The 27509-nt window shown below is 43.6% G+C and overlaps 2 protein-coding genes across 3 annotated transcripts; one reads left to right on the top strand and one right to left on the bottom strand.

Annotated features, from left to right (window-relative positions):
• ANKRD42 (ankyrin repeat domain 42) lies at positions 1-18023 on the top strand. Its single transcript, XM_063148805.1, has 13 exons — positions 1-247; positions 627-790; positions 2308-2415; positions 3803-3922; positions 4508-4643; positions 7464-7664; positions 7977-8102; positions 9776-9881; positions 10689-10864; positions 11261-11387; positions 13973-14108; positions 15234-15353; positions 17577-18023. Exons 1-13 carry the CDS (start codon positions 229-231, stop codon positions 17607-17609), a joined length of 1572 nt encoding a protein of 523 aa, XP_063004875.1. The 5' UTR covers positions 1-228; the 3' UTR covers positions 17610-18023.
• CCDC90B (coiled-coil domain containing 90B) lies at positions 16181-25492 on the bottom strand. Of its 2 annotated transcripts, none has more exons than XM_063148806.1 (9): positions 25381-25492; positions 23330-23449; positions 22013-22116; positions 20599-20700; positions 19925-19966; positions 19774-19845; positions 19640-19693; positions 18619-18733; positions 16181-17500 (listed from the first exon to the last, which is right to left on the bottom strand). In XM_063148806.1, the coding sequence occupies exons 1-9, from the start codon at positions 25472-25474 to the stop codon at positions 17445-17447; spliced, it is 759 nt and encodes a 252-aa protein (XP_063004876.1). In that variant the 5' UTR covers positions 25475-25492; the 3' UTR covers positions 16181-17444. The 2 variants fall into 2 exon arrangements, with proteins under 2 accessions (XP_063004876.1, XP_063004877.1); XM_063148807.1 differs by lacking the exon at positions 25381-25492 and adding an exon at positions 25180-25280.
• Between the last annotated feature and the right edge of the window lie 2017 nt (positions 25493-27509).

Here is a 27509-nt window from a genome sequence, read left to right as displayed (position 1 = left end):
GACAACATGTGCAATATCTCTTATAGTTTTTATTAATTTTTTACCTCAAATTGTGTAGCAGTGTTAACTGCCACTACCATTTCTTCTCCACAGGCAGAGGAACTGAGGCACTAATACCTTGAGACCTTCAGTTTTATGCTTTCTTGACTTGCTAAACAGTAGCCCAATTCTTCAGGACTTCCAGCAGTGTGAAATGTAATCAGTGTGTTGGTGCATTTTGGTACTGGAATGATGACTACTGCAGAAGGTGAATACTAATTGGTTTAGGTTCCTTTCATGTTTGGCTATCTGAAGTTAGCCCCCTTGGCCATTAGATCTCATATTTCTGTTTACAAGTTTTGTCAAGGTACCAAGATGTTGCAAGGGGTTTGGATATGTAATTCTCATTGTTTCCAGTCTTGTAGTTAATCAGTGGAAAGGCCTAAAGGGAGAACACAGGTCATTTGATACCATGGCCTGGTGACAGAAGATTTTTTTTCTTTTATCCTACTGCCTCTAGATTTAGAGTTTGATTCTGTGCCATGAATGTCAAATCTGATATTTTTTTGATTCATCACACATTCTCTGTCTCTTAAATGTTGCTGATTTAAGCAGTGGACTAATGCCCTTTCATTACTCCTCACTAGTTGTCAAGAAGAAGGAAAATTACGCTAGTGTGCATGAAGCAGTGAAAGCTGGGGATGTAGAACAGCTTGCATCGATGATAAAAAGTGGAGCCAGCATTAATGAGGTGGATGTAGTTCACAAATTCACACCCTTGCAGTGTGCTGCCCACTCGGGAAGTCTGGAGGTAAAGCATTACCTTAGTGTACAGGCATAGCTATAGTCCCTATTTCCTTCTTTGGGGGAGTCTGAACACAACATTGCTTTGATCAGACTGAATCAATAATCTCTGCCTGTTTTTCTTATTAAATATAATCACGAAAGGCAGGATTTTGGATTTTATTTTTTTCTTTCTGAAGACCCAGCCAATTTACCTAATCAACTTTGCCGTATTTTTCAAAATCGTTGTGTTTCTTACTCTGAGTAAAATCTGCCTTATAGCCCCCCCTTCAGACTCATGACCTTCTTTTGTCTCTATTGCATTTTCTCCTTCTCTTGAGACACCTGGAAAACCCTGTAGGATGTGTAAAATGTTCTAAAGGTGACTGAAACAGGTGAGAAGAGACATGAAAATATATCCATTCTGCTTACCAGTGCCCCATGCCTCATTCTCCATAGAAGTAGTCCTAATACACTTTATTTTAATAAATGAAAATGTTGAATAATGGTAGAGAAATCAGCAAGTGATTGCATCAATATTTTAAACTTCCAGAAGGACTGAACTGCTGTGTTCAGCACAACATTCTCCTCCTTCTTGCAGCCTCCTTGTTCATTTTCATGGCAGTCTAAGCTTGAAGCAGCAAGGCCATTCATGTCCCAAAAGAAAAAGCATGAAGTTCTTGCTAGACTCAAGAATTGCTAAGTGCAAAGCTGCTTCTGGAATGTAGAGACACTGTCAAGAAAATGCTAATGTCAGCCCCAAAGCCAGATTGCTTACCTTCCCTTTCTGCCTCTCTTAAGTTCTGCCATTTTTCATTGGACTCTCCTACTTTTCAATCAGTCTGTTAGACTTTATTGAATTATCTGTCATCTGTTTGTCACTAAGCTCCTTGGCAGAAATAGTGGAGGAAGCTGTAAGATGGCCTGAAAGAAGATAATAAATCATAATAATATATAATAAAAAGTTCTAACTGTTCCTCTAGCTGTCTTTGAATAGTTCATAAGGCTTTCCATTGCAAGCAACGATATCTGCTGGAAAAAGATGAATAAAATAAAACTAGGTCATGGAAGGATGAGAAGAGATATGGGATTACATATGCCTAAGAAGCCTAATAAATTAAATGAGGCTTTAAATTTAGTATGTGATCTTTTTCCTGCCAGTAATTTTAGCTGGAATTCATGTGGGCATGTTAGCATTGTTTTTTCCAATGCTTTTCCTTCATGCCATAAGAATGCTCTCACAGATTACATTTTAAAACTGGAAGAGTAAAATGATAAAGTCAAACTGTAACATTAATGCTAGGATCTGATTTAGTGGGTTATTTGCACATTTTGTACCCTTGGGTGGAACCTGGAAAGTATAACTTACTCATAACTTCCTAACTCACAAATACCTGTTTAAGGCATGCTCTGGGATCTCCTATTTCCATAAGGAAGCATTCCAGCACTGTTTTGAAATGTAGCCGTGATGGATGGATTCTATTGAGACGCGCCTCAGAGTCACGATGGGAGCAGTTAATGAGGAGCCTTTGGTTTGTTGAGCAGTGCCTGCAGTGGCTGCTCTGGCACGGCGCTGACCCCGCGCGTGTGACGGCGAGAGGCTGGACTGCGGCTCACCTGGCGGCCATCCGCGGGCAGGACGCCTGCGTGCAGGTACTGCCAGCGCTCCCTTCGGGCAAAGGTTACTGGGGCAGGCCTTGGCGCTGTGATAAATAGGTGTGATTCGTGCTGATAAAAATTGAAACGGTAATTAGTATTGATACAGTAATTAATATTTAAGAATAATGAATAGTTAAAAAGTTGTAATGCCAAAGAAGAGAGGGAGAGGAGGGGCTCCATCCCCCCTTTCCCAGATGTTTTCAAGGACCACAGGAAAGAAGCTGAAGATACAGTTGCTAAAAATGACCAAGAACCTGGTTTGGTCCCAGAAAATGCTAATTATAAGGGATTTATTGCCTTGATATGTCGATGCAGTGATACGTTAGTCTTGGCTTACATTGTATTGGCTTGGTGCGCATGGTGACCCAAAGGTGAATTAAAGGACAACGAAGAAGACTACAGGGCCTTCATCAGTGACAACCTCCAAAGACTTGTGCGACCACCAAACCGAGTGGTGGCACATGCTTGATAAGGGTGGTAATGAGGGCAGAGACAGAAAAGTGACAAACCAAAAATGGGAGGAGATGGCATTGACACATGGCATATAAGGGGTGATTTTCACTTGGCAACCTTGTACGTGAGGTGGCAAGGGTCACTGAACCCTGCCCTCCGTACCCCGCGGTTGTTTCGGCTTATGCACTATTATTGGAACCAAATTATCCCTTATTTATATATTTTCTAAACTATTCAATTAAAATTGTTGCTACCTTAAATATTGTTTGGGTTGTTGCTTTCTGATGCAAGGCGAGGCAACTTGGTTTTGAGGAGACGGCACGGCAACTCACTGCTTAGGGTCACTCGGGTTAAGAACACACGCAGACACTAGTATGGTGGACGGTTCAAGACTTTTATTGTTTCGTCTTGTCGGGTTTTATACTGGGAAAGTTTTTTCTCTACGTCAGGGGGTCTTACTTTACTGTAATTGGTTAGTAAGGAGTCGAAAGTTACTAATGTTAGGGGGGACTACATTCTTGGGTGATCTTTTATCACTAGGAGTTAGGGGGAGAGGGATTCTACTGCTTTTTGTGACATTGCGAGATTTTCCGAGTGCCTAACCCTATCTACTACATTGGGTTTTTTTTATTGAGGGGATAATTGGGCAAACATAACAGCACTGGACAAATTCATTATGAAGATCCCTGAGGGAGCCCCTCAGGGAGCTATGAGTAGCTCATCTGATGTCTTGACATGTCAAATTAAGTTAGCCATTTTCAGAGCAGAGCACTCATTTGCGCTGTCTGTGCAAACAGATCTGTTTTGTGCAATACCAGACCCCTGAGGTCAGCCCAGAGTTATCCTGCTGGTCATCATGCACCATCCTTCCAGGAAATGTTTGCTTGTTCAGCTCGTGAAATGCACGTGTGCTTTGCGTTTCTTTCAGGCGCTGTTAGTGAGCGGAGAGGACGCGGCAGCTCGGGACGAGCGCGGCTGCACGGCCTCGCACCTGGCTGCGGCCCACGGGCACTCGTACACGCTGCAGAGCCTGCTGCGCACCGGGGCGGTGAGACTCCTGCCGGCAGGCTGCTCTCCCGGGCTCAACTCTCCCGAGCTTGAGCCGAGACTTAGGGCTGGAGATTAATTACTGCGGGGGGGAATTTATTCCGTGCGCAAATATCTTGTATTTTAGATTGTGATGTACATTTAGGGTCATGATCTAAAAATGTAGAAAGAATCAATAATGTCAGTAAATCGCCTTCTGCTGAGGATGTCATTAAATGAGCATCAGGCACTGGGGTGATGGTAATTTTTCCCAGTTCTAAAAATCTTCTATAGTAAAGGAAACATAAGCTTTAAAAAAGGGAAAATTATTCCAGATGCATATTTAAGGAATAATGACCAATGCAGATCGCTATGATGATAAACACATGTCTAAAAATGCACCTTTTCTAAGTGTATTAAGTAAAAGCAAGAACCTGTGAACAGTACCTGTGAAGCTGGAACTGCGTATAATGCATGAACTTTGAAAAACGTTATTTGGTTTGATTTAAATAATTTAACACAATGAACAGCAGATTTCCATATATAAAATTTGTCTTGTGTCTTAGGGTTCAGAAGTGAATGAATTAACCTGCTACTCTCATTTTAGGATGTAAATGTTTCAGACAGGAATGACTGGAAACCTGTTCATTATGCTGCTTTTCACGGTCGCTTGGGGTGTTTGCAGCTTCTTGTTCGATGGGGAGCGTGTGTAGATGATGTGGATAACAATGGAAACCTTCCAGGTATATCAGGATAAATCATATGGTTTTAAACCTTTGGTTTACAGTTGTTGTGAAATGTGATGGTTGAGCAAATTATAACTAATGCACAGCAGCAGCATTTGCTATTTGATTCCATGCAATCCACATAGATAGCCCATTTTTTCCAAAATGTTACTGTTGGTGACAGTATCCCATTCACTTCCTGCTGCTGCTAGCAAGGATGAGAGCTCACAAATGCTGGGATGTGGAGCAGGCTGAGCCTGATTGGGAGCAGGTGAGCAGCATCTCCTGTGTGTGTGATGGAGCCCGTGTGCCAGTGGAGGTCGCAGGAGAAGGATGGGTGGAGTCGGAGGCAGTTTCAGCTGCTATGTGCTACTTTTGACTTGGTGCCAGTGTGATGAGGTTCTGGTGTGTTGGCATCCAAGTTTTTGTATCCCACTGTTTCTTAACTGATTGTGTGAAACAGTTGTTTTCATTTTCCTGTGATTTCTTCATCTTGATTTCTGGAATACTGCTTTTTCTGGGTTATCTGTAATTTATTTTCGTAATTATCAGTGCATTTACTTCAGCACAAAAATTTGCCAGTGATTGTTCCTTGCTTTTTGAATTTTCTCCAGTATCCCTCTCCCTAACTTACCACTGCCTCAATATCCTCTGTAAGCTCAATGGTATTGTTCCTGTCTTGAATTCTCCTTGCATCCTTTTCATTTTAGCGTTTTCCTTCTTAGGTTTGTCACATTATTTGTTCCAAAGAGCATATGTTTTTCTCTATAATTTGTACAGAGTTATCTTTATAAATCCCTTCTTAAAATCTTTTACCCTCTACTAAGGACTACTAACCTAGGAAACATAGCCACGGTGTGTTTTGCAAACCTGGGGCTTGTTACAGGATGTGAGGCTGCTGCATCCCAGCAGGACATCTGGTGCATTCGCAATAAGGGGTCACGATGTGAGGCACCCTGGGGGCAGGACGGAAGGCAGCTTTATTTGCATTTGGGAACACTTCCCTGATAACAGACTTCTGTGGAGAGAAAGCAGATGTCAGCACAGTTCTACTTAAATGCTCTATATAAAATGGTTAGTAGAAAACTGCTTTTGTTGTGTTTTGGCATCTACAGAAGCTTGATCTTCCAACCTTTGATGTGTTTCATTTGATCATATTATCTTCCAAAGGAAAGAGGGTATTTTGGAACAAGGCTAGTAAGAGATTAGTAGAAGTACTGTGCAAACCAGCTTGTTGTCTGCTTGTAACAGAAGTGAACTTAAATTATCTTTACATTCTTCAGCTTCAAGATTAGCTGAACTGTGCAATAATTTTTCCTAAGAGAATACCGGAAGAAATTTTTTGAGGTTGCAGTGCCAGGCACCTGAAACTTAGAACCTGGCTGCATCTTTTGTATATGTATGTTACAGCAAGGGGTCTAACTATCTTTCCTTGCCAATATTTTGGAAAAAAAAAAAATTCTGTGGCTCATTCAATGTACAGAATGGGCTGTGCTTATTAACTGAACATTTCAATTTGCTTTCTCTCTATTTGTTTTTGGGCCACTTCCATGCTTCTTTTATTGCTCACTAGTCAAACCTATTCTAAATATTTTTCACAGACACAATTTTTTGACTGGTGGCTTTGAGAAGAGTGAATATTTTTAGTCTGATTTTATAAAAAGACAAGATGAAACACAGAGAAATTGGGATACCAACAGATTTCAGATATCTGAAAATGGATTTGTGAGGGTTGAGTCAGTTTTTCACTAGCTGACTTACCTTAAGCATGGTACCCTTCTTTTCCCTTCTCCCTGAGAACCTAACTCACTGACTAAAATTCAGACAATGGCAAAAATTGCCCTTATTTCAGTAAAGCTCAGATTTTAAACTATCATCTGTACAGAGGTATTGTCATCTTGTTGTAAAAGCATTGTCCGTAGCCTTTTAGAGCAATTATGCTCTGGAAAGCTGTGGATGGTTTGGTTTGCTATAGAGAACTTGTGTGTGCCAAAAATGAACTGACATGGGTTTTTTGGGTCCTAGGCCCATTGTTTGTTGATTATGAAGATAGTGAGATTCTTATCTGGAGACAAACTAATACTTTTGCCTTTAGAACATCAGCCAGCTGTTTCAGAGCATTTTCATGGAGTGAGAGATCATAATAAGCATTTATTTGGCAAGTTCTTCTCTTTAATGGGATTAGAGGATATTACTTATGTCAAATGAGTCAGGATGTGTTTGGTACCTCTTACTTTGTTGTAGGCCCAGCACTGTAGTAATATTAAGTAAGTAAACCTCTGCATAGCCTAAAGGTCAGGTGAGGAATGTACCTTCCAATATTTTGTGCAGTGAAGCAGCTATCACTGTCCTCATTTCAAGGGTGAGGTAACCGAGGGTGTGTTGAACTTTTTTGTGGTGGCACAGTAGAGGCTAAAGCAGAAATGGCCTTAGCTCCTAATCAAGGACACTGCTTGCTGTCCCCCTGTGAGGAGTATCCCTGGGACAGCAGGGTCAGTGGGATCTGTGTTCCTGGGTAGGTGAGGCCCAGCAGTGCACTCTCTGAGCTAGGATTTGGTGCTCTGCTGGGAGTCTGTTCTGTCTCCTGCAGTCAGCTCCACCAGGGAATCATCTCTGCAGATCCCTCCTTGGCAGCTTTACCTCCTTTGCCTAGAGCTGAACTGTGTCCTGGGTGGGAGCTGAACATCTGCAGTTGAGCTGAGGCTGCTCTTCCCCCTGTGCAGTGTTGGATGGCTCAGTGCTGCTAGATGAGCCAGCCCTGAGCAGTGGTGGGAGCATTGCTTCCTCAGTGGGCAGCAGGGCTCAGCTCTAGCACCCTTTGTTTCATTTGTGCTCTAGCACATCTGGCAGCAGTGGAAGGACACTTGCATTGCTTTAAGTTCTTGCTCAGGAAAATGGCCAGTGTTACACACACTCTGAAAGCCAGGAATGACCATGGAGAGACTCCAAGGGACTTGGCTGAACGGTTCTACAAAGATAATATTCTGCAATATATCGATGATGTGGAAAAAGAGGAGGAACATCCAGAGACACAGGAAGGTGAGTATGGTCAAGATATGCTTAAACAAAGCATTATATGTAATTCTGCAGAAGTACATAAAGGTGTACTTGTTATTTCAGGTCTGTGAAATTATTCTCTTAACTGCATGAGGTGCCTGTAGCCATAACTAAGACATGTTTAGTCAAGTGTCTGGTGAGCACTGCTGGTTACACAGCTGCATTTCAGCTGTCTGAGGAGCATTATCCTTGCTACCTCTGAAGTGTTCATACATAATTTGCTGTGAGACAAATACCAGCATGTTCAGTAGAACTGCTGGCATCTGCTTGGAAACATGTGCCTTTCATTTTCAGTTTTAGCTTTCCCAGCTCATGATGCTGCTTTCAATGGGGACTTACTAGTGGTTAGAAGCCTAGTGAGAAGTGGAGTAATCAACATTAATGAGCGGGACGATAAGGGATCCACTCTCCTGCACAAAGGTCAGTAAATATGATCTGTGCTTCAGCTTGTTACTCTTTGTTGCTGATTCATTTACTTTGTTTTTCAAGTGACTGCTTATCGAAAAAACTTAATGAAAACCAGCATCTCATTTCTTGAGGGCTTGGAAAGTCAACCCCAAACCCCATATTTTGTAATGTATGTGTGTGTGGGTGACTTTAAAAACAATATAACCAAGCTCAAGCCAAGGAAAAAGAACTTACAATGAAGAGAAATCAGCATCTAAACTGAAAACTAAGTAGCACTGACATTTATTTGCTATTTGTATATCAATATCATATCAGGTTTGCTGGAATTAATCCTGATTTTCAGTGATGGAGAAAGAATAGATTAAGTACATGAATTCCAGCTTTGAGTGATAAGCAAGGCTGTATTCTAGCTATAAAAGGTTTTAATTTTCACTTAATTTAATGTAACTAAATAGTTTTGATTTTTTTTTAAATCGGGCAAGATGTAGCTTTTAGAAACATCAGGCTGGCTAAGCAGAAGAATGATCTGTACTGTGGGCTGACCTTTATTTACTGAACACATCAGTACTGTGGGGATATGTTGTAAAAACCACAACAAAGTAATTTGGTAGGATGCTGTGAAGAAAGGTAAACTTCTGGTTGACACTTTGGCATGTAGTGGACTACTGGCATTACAGAAAAAATGGTTCTTTTGTGTTTGGGGTTTCACAGTATTATCTGAAAGATGAAACAAAAGATGAAAGAAAGAGGGAAGCATTTTTGTAATATTCTTTTAACACATTTCCTACATTTCTTTTTGATTAGGTATATAGTAGATTAAAAAAAATTGAAGTTCTTATTTAAATAACTGATATGAAGTGATTTTAAAATTCCACTTTTTCTTCTTGGAATGATGCTGACCTACAGTTGTTTCATCCCCAGTGTTTACATGCTGTTGTAACTTCATTTCCTTACTTCAGTAAGAAAACAAATACAAAAGATAGCCAAAAGAGAGTGCTGTCAGGAAATGGATTTATTCTTCCTTGAGCAAATCAGTGTACAGTTTAATCTAGTCCTGCCAAATAACATCTTCCATAAGTGAGACATTGTTCCTGGCACCACGTGGTGGGAGCAGTGGCCATGGCACATCATATGAGTAGGGCTGTGTTAGGATGCTGCTGAGAGGTGCTGCCTTGAGTGTCTGCCCCAGGAAATGCTGTACCTGCAGCTCCAGCACAAAGCCCTGCTTGTCTCTCCTGAGGCAGCAGCACACACCCCAGGCTGGGGCAGCCAGCTGTGTCTGAGCCCTGGGAGCCCAAAGCCAGGGAGAGGTGACAGCACCTGGCTGCCAAACTGTGGCATGCAGGCCTTTCAGCCAGGGCAGCAGTTATTTGTGTGTCTTGTGGTCTGTACATGAGACTGGGCAAGTTTAGTTTAGCTTGTGTTCAGCAAGAGCTGCCAAAACATTTCTAGAGCTAGAGAGAGTCACCAACCACACTGCAGTGCAATGCTCTGCCCCAAAACTCCGTGTACCCAAGTGATTGTCAGCATCTTTACACACAGGCTCCCCTTTAAATAGTATCTCCCTTGTGGTGTCTTAGTGAACCCAATCTCTGACTTGCCAAATAATGGCAAGAGGAGGACATTTTAGGTTGGAAACACTCCAGTTGTATATAATTGACTTGTGTGTGCCTTCCTTCCCTTAGCTGCTGAACAGGGGCATATCCATTGCTTACAGTGGTTGGTTGAAATGGGAGCTGACTGTGACATTACCAATGATGCTGGAGAGACTCCAAAGGATGTAGCCAAGAGGTAGCAGTACATATCCTGTAGCTCTGACACTTATTTACTTACTATTTGTGTATCAATATCATGTCAGCTTTGTTGGAATTAATCCTGATTTTCAGTGATGGAGAAAGAACAGATCAAGCCCATGAATTTCAGCTCTGAGTGATAAGCAAGGCTTTATTGTAGCTATAATATTGTAACTATAAAAGGTTTTATTTTTCACTTAATTTAATTTTCTTTTTAGTGAGATCAGACACAAAAGAGGAAAACTAGCTTGTGGCCACATTTCTCTTCACAGAGTAAAGCAAGGCATAACTTCCCAAGGATTTTCTGGGATTCACATTCTCTGAACCTCAGAGAAAGGAAAAACAATTCTTATCTCATTTACTGCTCCTGTGTTTTAGAACAAGTAGAATGCATTATAGAAAATTTGTCATTCCTCTCCCTTTGTTGGGGGTTGCCTGTTTCCAATACTAGCTCATTTGCCAGAGGACAGTTTTGAGCCCTTATGCTCACAGTTTGCTATCCAAAGTAAATGAGAAGTAGCAGAGGCCAGCTGCTTTTTGCATTAATAAAAATAATGCAGATTCTGATGAAATTCAGTTAAGAAACCCTGCAAAGGAAAGAGATGCCTCTGATGTAGGAGCCATTGCCATAAGATTCCATGAGGCAGAGCTCGTGCCATAAGAATACTACAAAAAGCAGATAGATAATTGTAGTGTGTGTCCAGTCTTCCTTTAGTTCTGAAACCCCTCTGATAAATGGGAACTTGGGCAGCTTGAGAGTTTCTACCACATGTGTTTTTCCAGATGTTAACTGTTCTCTGCACAGATTTGGCCATCTGGCAGCTGTGGAACTGTTGACACCAAGAACTGGAAACAGTAACTCTAGTGATGAAGAACTAGATGCAAACAACATCAAGTTTTTTGAAACACATGGTGTGGAAGGGAGTACAGATAGCAAAGAAGATTTAACTCTGGATGAAGCAGAGAAAAGGAATGCACGTGGTAAGCACTCTATTTCCATCATTCCTTGTTTGCAAAAGTTGTTATCAAGACATTATAGTCCTAACTAGGACAGTCACAGCCCACTGCTCTTTTTGTTACGAGATGGTTGACAGGATATCTGTAATACTGAGCATTGAAACAAATTGTGGAATATTAGAAAGCAAGTAGAAGGCAATCAGATCATAATTGTCACACCATTTTAATCCATGTGGGTGCAACAGTGTTGGATTGCTATTTGTTCTTGACATCTGCTTGCTGTGTGGGTGTCAGGTGTAGCTCAGTGTTTGCTGAGCAGTGTGACTTCTGCTCTTATGTTTGTGAGACTGTTTTCCAGACTATTGGATTTCAGCATGACTGTCTTCTTGCATTTAACCTACCTGGAGAACTGTTTTACAGTAAGGGCCTATCACAAGATTAAAGAACTTCAGAGACTTCTAGAAATTGCCTACAGCAACTACAGACAGCTGGGGGGAGTAACTGAAGAGGAGAAGAAGATGAGAAAAGAAGAAAGGAAAGTTGAGAAGTAAGGTCATTCTGCCTTGCTAATGTTTAACTGTTTGGGGCCCATTTTAAATCCTCCTTTAAAGCTGATTTACATGCAAATTTGCATTTGGCCATTCTGTCTTCTCCACTTACCAACTTCAACCAGGCCAAAAGAAATGAACTGCAGCAATTTTTCTGGCCATTTCTAAACTTCTACCATCAGGATCAGCCCCACAACACTTGTGTGAGATAATCTGTTCAGTCTTCAGGTTTTTCTGCAGATGTGTGCAGTAGGTCAAAGCAGCTTCTGGCTGTTTTGTTTCCTCTGAGGATGCCAAAGACATGCATGCCCTTCAGGAAATCTGAAAATAGGCAAAAATCTTAGCATGGCTTGGATGGAAGAGCACATACAGCAGAGATTATTCAGTGACCTGCTAACATTTCTGTCCATTGGCAATATGTTTCTGTGCTCAGGAAAGGATTAGCTTGTGTCCAGACTACAGGAAAAAACTACCAGCAAATCTGCCTTTGCATGTGAAGCATTGTTCATAAGATATAATTCTCAATGTCTCTATTAAATCCAATGGTTCTGTTAGGTTGGTCAGGTGATTTGATGGACAGACTGTCTACATTTCAAAGAAAAGTCTATCAAAGATTTAGAGACTTAACAATACTGCAGCCTCCAAAGACAGGCCTGTCTCCACCTCTGCCTGTCAAAGATTTGGCTACCTTTGTTCTCAGTCTGTAGATAACCACCTCCATCATGTGTTTGGGCCAACCCAAACCACTGTCTTTATTTGGTCACTGTCTGGGGGGCTTATATGCCATCAAGGAGACAGCAGACTTAGCAGTTGATCTGGAGCAGATAATAGGTGTCACAGATTGCAATTAAGTACTTTGTTTTACAGCCATATCTGAGCCAGGAAACTGAGGTCAGGATTTCTTCTGGTTCCAGGTCACTCTTTGACTCAGCTTATGCTGAAAGTCCATCTTGCTTAACTTGATATATATAAAATTGGTAACAGACACCTCTGGCCAAGTTAGTTATCATGAGCTCCTTTGTCAACTTCTTGGAGAGGTGTAGGCACTTCCAGGGCATAATTAGACATGTACTTCAGGATGAGATTGATCACTTCTAGAAGTGTCTCTCCTCGTTTTAGAGGAGGGTGACAAGCTTAGGTGTTGATGCCAATGTTGAAAGGTCAGAGCAATCTGATTTTAATGATGGAAAAGTCACTCTTGGCTACTAACAGACAGGAAAGTTCATGGTGGGATAGAGCAGCTGCTCAAAAACTAACAATGTCTGTTAGAAGGCTCTGTGGGGCTCTTTCAGGGGTGTTGCTTTCTGTGGCATGTGTGGCTAAACCAGAAAAATTGTGAGGTTCTCTGAAGGGTTTCTCCCACCTGTGAAGGCTAGAAAGCATCCCTAGACCCAAACTATTCTTTTGAAAAGAAACGGGGCTTGTCAGAATACCTGCCTACCCTTCTCAGGGTACCTATTTGTCGATAAACTCCAAGGTGCTTGTATCATAGGCCAGAAAACCTCATTACTGATAAAACACTTAATGACAACACCATTTTGCTACATGAAAAGCAGGAGTTGCCACTTGGGAAGGCTACTGTAGCAGATTTTGAAGATTTCTGTTTTAGTCCAGTTTTTTTGGCTGTAAGAGGCCTGGTGTGAATCACTTCACAGTGCTTTAACCAGGGTTGGTTGCAGAAAAGTGTCACCATGGGTGTGCCACACAGTTTGGGAGCTGGGTCTCTTTAATTGGAAGCATGGAAGAAGTCAGCTGTCCCCTGAGCACAGGCCATTCTTGCAGTGGCAGCAAAGCTGATTGGTAGCTCAAAAGGGCCTGAGTCAGGAATTCCTCACTCTGGGAAACAGAGAAACATAGAAACATGGTAGGTCTTGCTGAGAGCTTTCCTCCTGTGCTGTTTGAATGCATAGGGCAGATATCTCCCCTTTCTTTTTACTGATCTTCCATCCTTATAGCTGGGATAATTCATCCTGATATATGAGAGAGCCAGCTCAACTGCAGAGACTCAGTTTATGTGTGAATTACGTGTCAGCTAAACAGTTCCAGGAATCTCAAATAATTTAGGAGCCCTTGAGGGTGTGACCAGAGAGATCTTGTGCAACTGTGTATAAGCCAGTCATGCAAGCTGTCATCTGAGTATTTCTCATCCGTGCCTAAGCCAATCAATAGGAAGGGTGTAGAAGCACCAGATGTGACTGAGAAGGCTGCCCCTGGCCTTTCCAGAACGCTGCCGGCTTTGTGCTTTTTCTCTGTTTCATAATAACTCCGTGGCTGCTCGGGCGCTTCTCCCTCCCCGCAGCTGGAGCCGGGCCGGGTGGCAGGCAGCGCGGCCCGGGCTCGGTGTGCGGGCGGACGGCTCCATCTCGTGGTGCCGTGGCGCTGAGCACGGCTGGCAGCCGAGGAGGGACAGCGGCTGCTCGGCGCTGTCCCCAGGGCTCGGAGCCTGAGCGCAGCCGGCGTGAGGCGTGCCGCGCTGCTTTCGGCCTGACTGACCTGCCCCTGGCAAAGGCGCTGCGCCACGTGGAGCAGCCGGGGCAGGGCTGGACGTACTTCATGCTCTGCTCGTCTCCTTCGCTTTTGGCAGGGCTGTGAGGGAGCTGGAGGCGCAGCTGGAGTATGAGCGAGTCAGGCGGGAGAAGCTGGAGAGCCAGCTGGATGATTACCGTGCTGAGATAAACCGGCTCCGAGAGGCCCGGGGCAAAACCCGCACCGCCTCCGTGGTGAGTGCCCCACCAGCTCCCCGGGCGCTGTTGTTTGTTCCCTCTGTTAGAGGGCACAGTCTAGAGAAAATGTGCTACAGCTTTCACCTCGGGACGCTGACGTGAGCAGAGTGACCCTTGTCCGGCCGTGGCAGTGTCTGTGCTGTGAAAGCGTATCACTGTTGTTCTTCATCTTAATGTTCACCTAAGAAGTGGGCTGATCCCCCGTACTTCCCTACTGCATATCCAGTGACTGGCAGCTGCCCTTGGCTCAGACCTGGTGTCTGGGACTCGAATGGTGCTTCAGGAGAGGTGGTGTCACCACCTGAAGGGCTGCTCAGCCTGCACGGCTGAGATTGCTGCCATGGGTCCCCAGAGGACAAATTCAATAACAGGGGCTTGATCCATGTCACAGTGTCTGGAGTCAGTCAGGCATACTGAATGAGAGCCCAAGATCTCATAGAAAATTCATGGAGAGAGTTCAGTCTGTTTGGGAAAGGAACAGTATGTGCAGCACTAGGAGTCCTCAGACAGAGGTTCTATTTTGAATTAAAAATTAAGCTCTTTTTATATGATAGAGACATAAGAGGAAAGAGGACACCAGCACTGCAAGCAGCCAGTAGGTGATGATGATTCTAATTTTTTACTTTTCACCTGTACAACAGATGGCAATAGATGATGGTGCTTCTATTCTTTCAGAGCATTTTTTATTTCCCAGACTATTTTCCACCTTTTCAGTCAATTGCCTCTGCAGTTCTTTGGTTTTTTGCTTCTTGGTGGAATCTCAGGCTCTGAATGCTAGGTGCCACAGCTGTATTTCTGAGAGGCCAGCTGCACTTTTTCAAGGATGTTTCTGCTTCTCAGCCTTGTGATTGCCAGGCTGGCAAACATTTCTCTGTCAATATTTTTCATCAGGCAGTTTTTGGTTTTGGTAATTTTTGATTTTTAACCAAGCAGCCTTTCTGAGTGACTGCTACAGCCAAGGGACCTCAAGTCTCACACTGCTGTGCTGCCATCCCATGCCCCAGGACTGTGCTCTGCCCTCAGCTTCAATCTGAACACAGTATTGTGTGGTTACTCCCAGATGTATATTTTCACATCCTTCCAGTGGTTCCTGTTTAATGGCTGCAGTATTCTTTGTTTCAGGAAGCTGAGACAATGGCCAAGTCTTGCAAAGACGAAAATAAAGAAGCAGCCAGCCTGCAGCCCAGGAGGAGTGCGACTACTCTGAGGAACGAACCTCCAAGGAGGGGCAGCAGACTGGAGGTACAAAAGCAATATTCCAGACAATGCAGTGTTTGCACAGCCCAGCTCTACAGATGAGCTGTGCATCTCTACTTTTTAAAAACACTGAACTGTTTTTAGTTCTCTGGCCTAACAACAGGAAAGTCACAGGCCCTCGTAATTCTGAGGAAAGTATCTCCATTCACTGGTTTATTTTGTACTGCCACCTTAGGATGGCATAAGTGCTCATTACCTCCTAGCATATTCAGTGTGGAAGCTGAATAGTGGATGGGAGAATTACTCCTCAGCTGTAGAGAAGTGCCAGGCCCCTTGATTTCCATCTTTAGTCATTCCTAAAGAAGGCAGGAAGCCACTCCTTTGTGAGGTTTCAGCTGACCTGCAGCAGTCAGTCTCTGGGCCTAACTCAGGGCTGAAGGGTTTACTATGGGGTAGCTTATCGTTAGAAATTGCAACCCTGACCTCTCCTCCATACCTAAAAACCATTAAATGACTATACATATAAAAGCTTTTCTGTCAGCTGTGTGCTACTGTGAAATTATTTTCCCTCTGGAACCCTCATTTTGAGACTTAGAAGATAATTACTTTAGTGTGTCAGTCCTGATCCATCCTCTCCTTAGTACCAAAGAAAACTTCATCTCTGAGAATTTCAAGGATACTGATAAATAAAAATCCATGGTTTTGTGTACACCGTGAAGGAGAGGCATACTGACTTAACAGCTTTGCATCAAGAGCCTGGTTCAGGGTGTGTGAAATGATGGTGGTGACAAGCTGCACCAGATGAGCTATTTTCTGCATCCCCATTGGTGCTAAACTTTCACACAGAAATTGTCAGATAGCCAGACAGCAAATATAAGAAATTAATTTTATTTTCTTGAATGAAGATTATAATAATTTAATGCAGAGAATATAAGAATTGGCAGAATACCAGCAAGTTCAACTGTAAACAGAATAAAACAGCAATAAAAAAAATTGCTAGTACTCAGTACTACAACAGTCCTTAGCCCATAAAAGGCCTATTCTTACTTCAAAGTTAATCCAGAAAGACTTAAAAAAATTATTATTATACTGAAAGAATCAAACCAAGCATAGGCATTTGTACTCAACAAGATGGAACTGCTTCACTTTTGGAAGGCATCCACGTGTTGCAACTCTGCAACAGGAACAGTCAAGTCCTTGCAGAAGGCAGAGTGGCCATGAGGGTCAGTGTGTCCTGTGGGACTGCAAAAATGCCTGCAGGAGGGGGAGGAGGATCACCACCACCACCCTGGCACCACTGAGATTCTGAGCATTTCTGTATTAAAAGCTAGATGCTATGCCCAGAAAACGTGCAGGTTTCTTGGAAATTCTCTGCAGTACTTGAGAGGGGAAGTTAAGAGCATTTATCTGCCCCATGGCTGCACACAGCTGCTGGGAGTGGAGGCATTTCCCCTTGGAAAGGCAAAGAAGTTTTCCCATTCTTTGGACCTCTGGGCTTACAGAAATTGCAGGAGATACTAATAAAAATCTATAAAGACATTTTATACATGAGATTTTGAATGAATGTAAATCAGTTTTCAAGGAAAAAAAAAGGTTCTTTAGTAAAGGCCCTGGAGTGTGTTTTTATATATGTAGATTAAAAAACCAAAGGGACAAGCTTTAATTCATCAAAAAAGCGAGGAACAGACTGGAGGCAAAATCCTGAACCTGTGTTAAAGAATAATTTACTTGGATCAGACTAGGTAGTTTGAAGTCTGGTATTAGCATCCCTATACTGGGAACTCTAATTTGGGAATTGTATTCCCATTTCTAGAGTATATAAAATCCATTCTGAAAGCAGCTGAGAGTGAGAATTTTCCAGAACAAAACAAATTCAATTCTGAAAGATATTAGGAAACTTTCTGGTATAGCTTAAGAAATACTTTGAAATAAATACAGTATTGAATAGGGGGCAATGAAATAATACTATTTGGCTCCTTCCCCTCAATTATTTTGATCTTTAGTGTTACATATTCAGAAAACATTTTTATTATACAGTAAGAGTATCAAAACCAAAAGGCGCCAAGGTTATGGTCTAAGTGGTGTTGCCTGGGTGGCCTTTTCTGTCTCTATTGAGTGCAGTCATTCCATGTAGATCTATTTCCAGAACCTGTAAAACCCCAGTGCTATTGCTAGGCAAGTGAACACTGAGGCTGTTAAAAACAAAACAAAACAAACAACAAAAAAGGAGGTAATTAGCTGAATGCTGTTGTACCACTTTATCCATAGAAGAAATCAGCTGCAAACAGATGGAGGAATTAACAACTGTAGAGCAGAGCCTCCTGACCCTCCCAGATTGCTGCAGGTGTGACAGAACAATTCCAGAAGCCAATGGCTTGTCTCAGCAGTGCTGAGATGGGAGGCCCAATGCAGCAGCCTGAGGAGCCACGTTTCCAGGGACACATCCCAACACCTATGCTGGATGCCTCAGAGCACCACAGGCTACAGGGACTTGTGCTACTGTCACCCAGCTCCTGAAACTGCACTGCAGAGAGCTGGCTGCACAAGGCTCACGTTAGACATCCCAGATTTCCCATGGAACCAAAAGGACAATGAATTTGAAGATGAGTTGTCAAACACGACAGCACTCCTGAAACCTGACAAGTTGTCTTTTGGATTTGTTACACTGCTGTTTCAATTATTGTTAGAATAAAGCTAATTACATTTGCCTTTCAACTTATTCTTCCAAATAAAATGCATTACTCTTTTTATCCAGCTCCCACACAATAAAAACTTCACTGGTTATGTACATATTGAGAAGACTAATCTCAAATTATGTTTTTGAGCAAGCAGAAATCTGTTCTGCTTGGCAGGGGAAAAGTACAAGTCCTGCCACACAGAAACTGTGTGCCTGTGAAGACTCAGTGGGAGGCAGAACTGGTCACTCTCAGACCAGTCCTGAATGACAGAAAACCTTCAGGTAAATGGCTTCACCAAAACTTCTGCAGCAACTCCATCACATCAACAGCTGCTGCAGCAAGCAGAGGTACTGTCAAACTGGGTAAGGTATTTAGACTTGTAATTTTTTTTAATCATGTCTATATTCGTCCTAATCTCAGTTCTGGGCACAATCCTAGTCCCATGGTGGCATCCTCCCAGCTCTTCTGTGTTCTCTGTCACAGTTCTTCCAACTGGAGGGGCAGAGGGAGATCTCCTCCACCCAATCCCAGCTGCTTGCTGCTACAGCTGACCTCATACAGCATTTACTCTTGAACAGAATTTTATACAGCCAAACCCAGTACCAGTACTCACCTCCTTGCCTGTCACATACCTGCCAAATAGCGAATGGTATCAAGTTTATTCGATTCCATGAGTGTTTTTAAGGAAGCTATTTCAGTGTCAATTTTATTACTGATTTCTGAGATAATACTGTTGGTATTTGCATCCTGAAATATTAAAAGACAGCATATATTTAACAAAGTTGAACTAAAATACCATGCTACCAGAAACAAAAATATTTCCAACCTATCACTGCTAAGAGACATTAGAAGACAGAGAAACTGGCTTCATACAATCTGGAAAGATTGCTGAAGGGATAGACAGTAAAAGAGAAAACTTCAATGATCATAGAATCACAGACTGGCTTGGGTTGTGAGGGACCTTAAAGAGCATCTCATTCCAACCCCCCTGCCATGGGCAGGGACACCTTCCACTAGACCAGGTCACTCAGAGCCCCATTCCAGTCTGGCCTTGAACACTGCCATGGATGGGGAGTCCACAACCTCTCTGGGCAACCTGTGCCACTGTCTCACCACCCTCATGACAGACTTTTGTCTCTGATGTGCCACTGCCCCCTGAAGGAGACACTGGCACATCAGAGCCAAAGAACAGTATCAGAGCACACAGAACAGTATTGCTCCATTTTTGAAAAACAAATGTTTAAGCATTCCCAAGGCATATCGCAAAAATGGAAGATATGCTCAAGATGGGACATGGTCCCTCTTCAGCCCCTTAGACTCTGGTGTCCTCTAGCAGCTTCAGGACTTCCAGCTCTTGAATAGCTTGGCTGTAGGCACGTGCACCATCAGCTGGGAAAAAGGAAGCATGACAGCTCACATCCCAACTGTGCCAGCCTGTGACAGTACTTGGGAAGTGAGGGACAAGGCTGGAATGCCTCCCTCTGCTGACTGGAGTTTAGTGTGAATCCCACAGGCAAGAAGCCTGCAACAGCCCTGAGTGACAGAGCCTGGCCTTTTGCTTTACCATACCCACAAACCTATTAGCTTTCACCAAAGTTTGGGGTTTACAGAACATGCAATGCATATCTACATCCTGCTTTGTTCAGTACTTACTTTTTTATGAAACTCTGTAGTTGCTTCCATCAGCTTCCTCTCCTGATCTGTAAACTGTGGATAAAAGATAAATCATAGCTATAGCAACAGAAACACAACACAAAGCTAATAAGGCATCTCACAGACTAACTCACCATATCTGTCACCCTGCTCCTCTCCAGGTTTATGTCTAGCTTGCTGTCAGCTCGGATTTTGCCGGTTTCAGTCTTTAAAACAAATGAAGATTATGAAAATAGCTACTTATTCTCCCTAATGGGAGTGTGTAGGTACTTGCTGTTTACTTACCATTAGCTGCTGTTTAACTTGATCCAATTCAATTTTCATTTTCTAAGTCCAGAGGAGAAAAAAAAAGATTTTTAAAAATTCAGGAAACTTAACCAAATGAATCAGTGATGTGTTATCACTGCATCCATGCAATTATTCTTTCCCCATTTTTCCTCCCAATGGGGCAATTTGTTCTTGATTAAATATCCTAGCTAATGTGTTCAGATGTACAGGCATATATAATCTGCTGGGAATTTTGTTCAAAAGAAAGGATTTATTTTGTAACAATGATGATCTTGTTATTCTGAGTCTAAAGACAGCAGAAAAATACCAAAATACCATGAAGTAAAACCAAAATATGTCTTAATCACCAAATTAATGAAACTGTTGCAAAGCAATGGCTGACTCCTCTACCTGCACTATATGGTTAATGGCCAGAAGCTAGCAGTTACCCTTAAATAAAATTACAGAGGCTGAAAAAATGTACACATCTTAGAATCCTTTACAGAAGATCTGAGCAGGTCATAGCAAGTGAAATATATTTTTATGTGATCTTTGAAGTTGTAACATACAGATTCTTCAATTCCAGTTACAGAATTACTTTTACATTTATATTTTGTTCTACAAAACTGTACATCAGGTAAAACACAACAAATACTGCAATTAAAATGCTTAATGAAAATATATATTAGTACCTCATTCTCTGCTCTCAAGTTTGCAAATTCACTTTTCTCCAGGATGACCATATCTTTTCGAATGGAGTCCAAATGTGCCATTATCTGCTGTAAAGTTATTTCCTTTGAAAAATAAAACATGCCATTGATTAAGGTGCACTCTTTCTGACAAGTAAAGAAAAAATGCTTAGGTCTGAACGATGAAATTAGCTACTGCAAAGCCCAAAAGTGGGGAGTCTCTCTAACAAGAATGTGACAGAAACAGACAATTTAATAACAGCAATTTATTTGAAAGACTCAAGAGTTTTGTGCTTTTTCTGTTACTTTAATTCACCAAATCTGAACTTAAGCAAAAAGGCCAGAGGTGTTAGTCCAAGTAGCAATGAAATGAAATAGACCTGAAACTACAGGTCCCTCCTGCGGTCTCTTCCACTTTCAATTTACATTCAGTAGCCTCAGAAGCATTAATTGTTGATCTGAATGCAGCTCTTACTAAGCACTTCCATTTCTTGCCTACAAACTCATTGAAAGCCAAAGACTTAATGAGCATCATACTGCCAGCTTCAAAGTCTGATGGACAGAAGTGAAACACTGCTAAAAAGCACTGAGAAAAGCCTTCCTGGGGTTTGAACTAACAAGTTCAGAATTCAAACGCTACATATAAACACAGGAAGAAACCCAAACCAGAAAATAGAATAAGAAACTCAGAATTTTAAAATGCTGAAAGCAATACTCCTTCACCCAGCATACAGAAGTTACCCTACTATTTAGCATGGAAAAAGACACATTGCTGTGTGATTCTCTGATGCACAGTGATAGTTTTGATCATTGCTCCAGAAGGCTGTGCAAGCTGAAATTATGTGCTATTCTTCTTTAATTACTTAATGTAATTAAGCATTCATTGCTATTTTATTTCAACTCCTGAGCCTTTCTCCTAACAATATGATTTTTATCTTTCTGGCATTTACTTGTAATAAAAGTTGTCTAACTTTTTTTCCCCTCTGAATCTCAGAAGAAAACAAGAACTTCTGTGTCTGTGATTTTCTTTCATCAAAATGAAAACCTTTCTTTTTGGAAATCCTATTACATGCAAAGCATTCCTAAACAGAATTTTCATGGAATTGCGTCAGGCAGAAACACTGGTTTTTACAGTGTAGTCAGTATTGATAATGAGTATTTTAAGATGCTATGAGGCATATTATCTCCTCAGTGTAAATACAACTAAAGTTTTCCCAGGAATTGTAAATCTTCATTGTGTTCAATGAAGTAGTCAGACTTCAGTGGAAGCTGGTCAGGGCCTATAACCTTCTGTTAAAATCCCAAGTGAAACTTAGGAAAACCTGGCACAGTGAGGTGTTTATAGCACTAGAGAGAGCTGCTCACTTGTGTTCCAAAGATGCACTCACGAGCCTTTGTAGCACAGAGGAGTTTTTACCTGCTGGGCCTGTGTAACCATGTCCTTGTAGACGGTGTCTAAGCTGACACTGGACAGGGTGATCAACGCCGACACGATGGTCTGTGCCTGCTCCTTCCCAAAGCCTAGGGCACAATTAAAGGATGACAAGTGAAGGGGGTATTAAAAATCTGGATAAGGAGCAAGAGACACTCAAGTGTCACACCAAACCGCAGCGACACATTCACACAATGACTGGGAACTGAGAGCCAGGAGCCAGGCACTGCCGCTCCAGCTAGAAAAAACAAACTTAATGCTGCAAAAATCTGAAGCACAGCACCTTTTAATATACTGAAAGTCTAGACAGGCAGCTGAAAGAAAGACCAAATTTCTTCATACAAGATCCAGCCATTCATGCGTTACAAAAATAATTTAGCAAAACTTTACTTCATAATGAACTTCCACAAATTCTGTTAAAACCAAACTTACCTTGAGCTACAAAGCATGCACTCTATAGAATAATAACAAGTAATTGCATATATTGGAACTGTCCTGCAGAGATAGGAACATATGCAAGACTGATTTTTAAACTGCTGCATCCATTGCCTGCAGAAGGAACTCAAACTGGGATTTTTGCTTTCTGATGATAAAAAGCACACCTTGTCTGTAACTTGGTGTAAATTTGAAATGTTACAGGTGATGTGTAGTGAATAATGGGGAAGAAAAACTGCTCTCACTTTAGCTGGATCTGGTCAAGTGCTGAGAGCTTTTGCCTTAGAGATTTATTTCCAGCAATCTGACTGATATGTTGTGTTTCAACTACCCCATTTTTTGGAAAGTACAAGGGGATGTGTGACATCCATCTGCCCTGCTGAACACTTCTCTGCCTGGAGTGTTCCACCAGGGCTGGATGGAGCCTGTACCTGTTTTCAGCCAGTCTCCCTCACAACAGAAGAGTGGGCACTGAGAATGTATCCCAGCACTGTGCTGCTGAAAACACTCCTCATTGGGAAAAAACCTTCCAATTATTCTAGGCAGGCTAGTAGAAGGAGTTTCTTGAAGAGCTTCATTTTTGCTATAGAACTCTTTAACTGCTACTTCACATTTGTTACCTGTGTTGTGTTCCTCAGCTGGAGGACACCACAGGAACCTGCCTACAGCTCCAGATGAGGTAAAGCCAATGTCCCAGTTGCCTGCATGGCACACCATCGGGTGCCTCTCCCTCAGCAGCCTCCTCAAGAAGCTGCCAAGACATTCTACACCACCGGGTACTGGCACTCTGGGAAACTGACAGCACTCAAAGCTACACCACTTAATATTCAAAGCTTTCCTTTGAATTATTTATCTGGTATCACTTACCATGGGCTTCCAGGTCCTGCACTAAAGCATGGGTATCAAAGGTCACCTTCCTCTGCTCCAGGGGAGTGATATCAACTCTTCTGACATCATATGACTTCCTAATGAACGTGGCAGCAAAACCTGGAAATAACCAAACATGACTTCATCTTACCTGATTGGCTTATCATACAGTACACTAATTTAAATTTCTTTCATCACAGAAAAGCTGCGTGGATGTTGCAACAAAAAGCTGGGTTACAGCACACACCAGAAATCATCAACACTTTTCCACAGGGAATTTACACCAAACAGGACTTACAGATCTGTCTGAAGTGTGTTCATGTAGCTGTGCAACAGGCAAGCATCCTGACACAGCACAAATAACCCCCACAGCCAACTGTTCTATAACAGCTGGGAAACATCACTTAAATAATTGCTAATAATCACTTAAATAATTCCAACAGCCTTTTATTTTACCACAGAATCACAGAATGGTTTGGTTTGGAAGGGACCTTAAAGATCAACTAGTCCCAAACCCCTGCCATGGGCAGGGACACTTTGCAGCAGACCAGGATGGTCAAAGCCCCATCCAGCCTGGCCTTGAACACTTCCAGGGATGGGGCATCCTCTGCCAGTGCTCACCACCCTCACAATAAAGAATTTCTTCTTTATATCTAATCCAAATATCTCATTTTCAGTGGCTTGTGTGAACATAAATCTACAATTTAAAAAAAAAGATACATGCAAGTCTTATTTTCATGATGAAAGAATTTCTTGGTTCACCAGGAAAGTTAACCTCAGGTATTAATTAAAGATCCACTCTATTTATGAGGTGCCCTCCCACAAGCAGCTTCTCCTACTTTTATTTCAAGTATATGTTTCTCTTCACCGGATGTTTGTGTGGCTTCACATATTACAGATTCTGCTCTAATTAATTCTTTGTTATCTAAGCAGCCCTGTTACTTCTTAATCTCTTTATTTGAAACTATATGCACTGCTGGCTCTCTGCCTTAACCAAATTCCGTGTCTTATCCAGATCTTTACTCAAAAGCTTTATAACATTTAAACATCAGGGAATTTATAGTTTTGTGCTGCTACTAGATAAATCAAGTTACGCGTTATCTTATAAACACTACAAAGATCTGGCTATAACTAAACCAGGCACAGCACTGTATTACTAATGACAATAATAGGGCTACATACAAATGCTACATACAGGCTACAGCTTTGGGAACTCATTGTGGTCCTGCCCCCAGTCTGGATCTCTGACTGTAGAAATGGGTTTCCCTACAAGCACTTGGACCAAAGCCATCCAGTGCCTGCTCAGCTGCAGCTCCTCCAGCCACGCCTGGGATTCCCTGGGGTGCAGGCTGAGCTCAGGGGCTGCCAGGATGGTGCTGCAGCAGCAAGGACCTGGGCTTAGGGATCAGAACAGGAACTTCCCAGGCCGTGGCATGGCACTGGACAGTCCCTGCAGGTGGGGAAGCCTGGGTGCACTGGTGCTGTCAAGCTGGCTGGCTAGGCTGCTTGCCCCTGGAGCAATGAAAACCAACTGGAAAACATTGTTTTTATGGAGCTGTCCCAGCTTTTAAACGCACAGCTCTTATGTTTTAAACGCATGGGTGGATTTTTTTCATTGGTTTTAACAGCTACATTGCACAGACAGTCTCAAGAAAGCTGATATTACACTTCTGGCTGCTCGCCACGCTTGGCCCCACAGTTCCACTCCAGCAGTCTCGACTGGATGCTCGTGTCCCACTCCGCAGCCCCGTACCGACACCTGCGGGTGACGCCCTCCGCCCCCCGGTACCTCCTCCCGCCCCGAGCACCCGGACAGCCCCGCGCACGCCTCTCCCGCCCGCGGAACTCACCCCTCGCTCCAGCCCCGAGGGAAGGCGGTCAGCGCTCCCTCACACAGCGCCTCAGGGACGGGCCCCGCGGCCGCTCCCGCACCGAGTCCGGCCAGCGCCCCGCGCAGCCCCAGCGCCGCTCAGACACAAGGCCCGGGCTCACCCGACACCGGCAGCCACCCCCCCCGAGGGGCAGCAGCCCGGCGCTGCGGCGCCTCTCACCTCTGCGAGGAGCCGGGGGCAGCCGGGCCGGCATCGGGAGCAGGAGCGGGCCGGCCCAGGCGCGGAGGGAACCGCTGCTCCCGGCGCCCCTCATGGCGCCCCGGCCCTCCGCTTCCGCCCGCTCACTGCCGCTTCCGGGCGGCCCCGCGGGGCATTCTGGGTACTGTAGTCCGCGGCCGCACGGCAGGGCTCGGCAGGAGGCGGCGGCGCAGCGCCCCCGTGCGGATGGGAGGAGCGCAGCGCTCTGGCCGCCATGTCCGGCCATGCCCGCCCTCAGCCAGTGCCGCACCGCGGGGGCTGCTCCGCTCTGTGACGCCAGGGAAACGAGCTTGAAGATCATCTAGTTCCAAACCCCTGCCGTGGGCAGAGATACCTTCCACCAGACCAGCTTGCTCAAAGCCCTATCCCTGGCCTCGAACACTTCCAGGGATGGGGCATCCACAGCTTCTCTGGGCAACACGTGCCAGTCCCTCACCACCCTCACAGTAAAGAATTCTTCCTTATATCTAATCCAAATCTCAATGGCTTGTGTGAACAGAAAGCTACTTTTTTTTTTTTTTTTTTTTTTTTTTTTTTAGAAATACATGCAAGTCTAATATTCATGATGAATTAACTTCTTGATTCACCAGGAAAGTAACTGGGCAGTACAGGGATATGATGTTTGTATCTAATACCTCAGAGTTATCTCCTTTTCTGGGCAACCTGTGTCACTGACTGGCATCCCTCACAGTAAAGAATTTCTTCTTAATATCTAATTTAAACCTGTCCTCTTTTAGTTTAAAACCCTTGACAGATGTCCTGTCACTGTTGGCTCGTTTAAAAAGTCTCTGTCTTCTCACAAGCCCCTTAAGGTGCTGGAAGGCCACAGTGAGGTTTCCCTCTAAGCCTTCTCCTGGCTGAACGTGCCCAACTCTCTGAGCCTTTGTAGGAGAGGTGCTCCAGCCCTTTGGTCATCTTTGTGGCCTCTCCTGGACTTGCTCCAACACTACCACATCCTTCTTCTTGTGTTGAGATCCCCAGAGCTGGAACACAGCACTCTGGGTGGGGTATCACAAGAGCAGAGGGGCAGAATCCCTTCCCTCGCCCTGCTGCCCACGCTGCTTTTGCTGTAGCTCAGGACAAATTGGCTTTCTGGGCTGTGAGCACACACTGCCAGGTTGTGTTCAGCTTTCTATACATGAGAGCCCCCAAATCATTCTCCTCAGAGCTGCTCTCAGTAAGTTCCTCTTCCAGTCTGTGCTCATATATGGGATTGCCCCGCCAGATGCAGCCCCCTGCCCTTGTTGAACTTCACGAGGTTCTCATGGGCCCACGAATCAACAGCTCCCGTGTTGCCGAGATACAGACATTGGAAACAAACCCCAACAATAGCAACAAAGAGCTGTCAGTAAGGGAGAGGAGCCGCAGATCGGCGCCTTCTCTGCAGGGATGTTTTTGTTAAACGCTAACAGTGTCACACGCAGGCTCAGGATGGCAAATGCTCCTTGAGCAGCACACAGTTCTTTCCATCCACAAAAGCTTCCCTGGCGGCGCAGAAAGGCTGAGTGCCCCAGGGTGCTGATTTTCCACTTCAGACAAACAGCGAGATGGCAAACTGGGTGTTTGGAAGCTGTGATTTCTGTCAGCTGGAGCCAGCAGCTGAACTCGGTAGGTTTCAGCAAGACAGAGAGCTTCTCATCAGGAATGCTCTCCCGGTTTGCCGTCGGAGGGCAGCAGCCTACAGCCGGATCGGCTGGCAACGGGGCTCTGTTCTGATCAGTTGCTCCTTCTGCTCTGTTTTATTCTCATTTGTACATATTCGGTGCAGGACAGCCATTGCTCTATGCTCTCAGCTGGCTATTCTACAGCTTTTGCACGCACACAACCCACACATCTCGATATTATCAGTCCATTTGTCTGGGTGAGGGTCTGCAGCAGGGATTACTTGCATGCTGCCGTACTCTGCAAGGATGCTGTGGGGTAGAAGGGTCTCCTCTGAAAATAGGAAAGACAAGTGGATGTGCACCACCAAGAGAAAAATGTTGAAACCAGTGAAATGGTTGGAAAGAGGGGAAATAACATGACACATCCTCTGCCTGGTGTTGGGACCATCCATCTATCATCCCTGCCCCAGCATCCATGAGCAGACC

The sequence above is a fragment of the Melospiza melodia genome, chromosome 2 (genome assembly GCF_035770615.1).
Source record: "Melospiza melodia melodia isolate bMelMel2 chromosome 2, bMelMel2.pri, whole genome shotgun sequence".
NCBI classification, from domain to species: domain Eukaryota; kingdom Metazoa; phylum Chordata; class Aves; order Passeriformes; family Passerellidae; genus Melospiza; species Melospiza melodia.
This window is presented reverse-complemented; position numbering and strand designations above follow the sequence as displayed.

What these genes read in the sequence shown, in the direction of transcription:
- CCDC90B (XM_063148806.1), bottom strand. Translation starts at nt 25,474, where the DNA reads ATGAGGGGCGCCGGGAGCAGCGGTTCCCTCCGCGCCTGGGCCGGCCCG. An exon ending in AAGTTAAACAGCAGCTAATG is followed by an intron (nt 19,846 to 19,924) that starts GTAAGTAAACAG and finishes TTTGTTTTAAAG; the next exon opens with ACTGAAACCGGCAAAATCCG. An exon ending in TACCATTCGCTATTTGGCAG is followed by an intron (nt 17,501 to 18,618) that starts GTATGTGACAGG and finishes TGTTTTTAACAG; the next exon opens with CCTCAGTGTTCACTTGCCTA.
- ANKRD42 (XM_063148805.1), top strand. An exon ending in TAACAATGGAAACCTTCCAG is followed by an intron (nt 4,644 to 7,463) that starts GTATATCAGGAT and finishes TTTGTGCTCTAG; the next exon opens with CACATCTGGCAGCAGTGGAA. An exon ending in GGAGGGGCAGCAGACTGGAG is followed by an intron (nt 15,354 to 17,576) that starts GTACAAAAGCAA and finishes CTTTATCCATAG; the next exon opens with AAGAAATCAGCTGCAAACAG.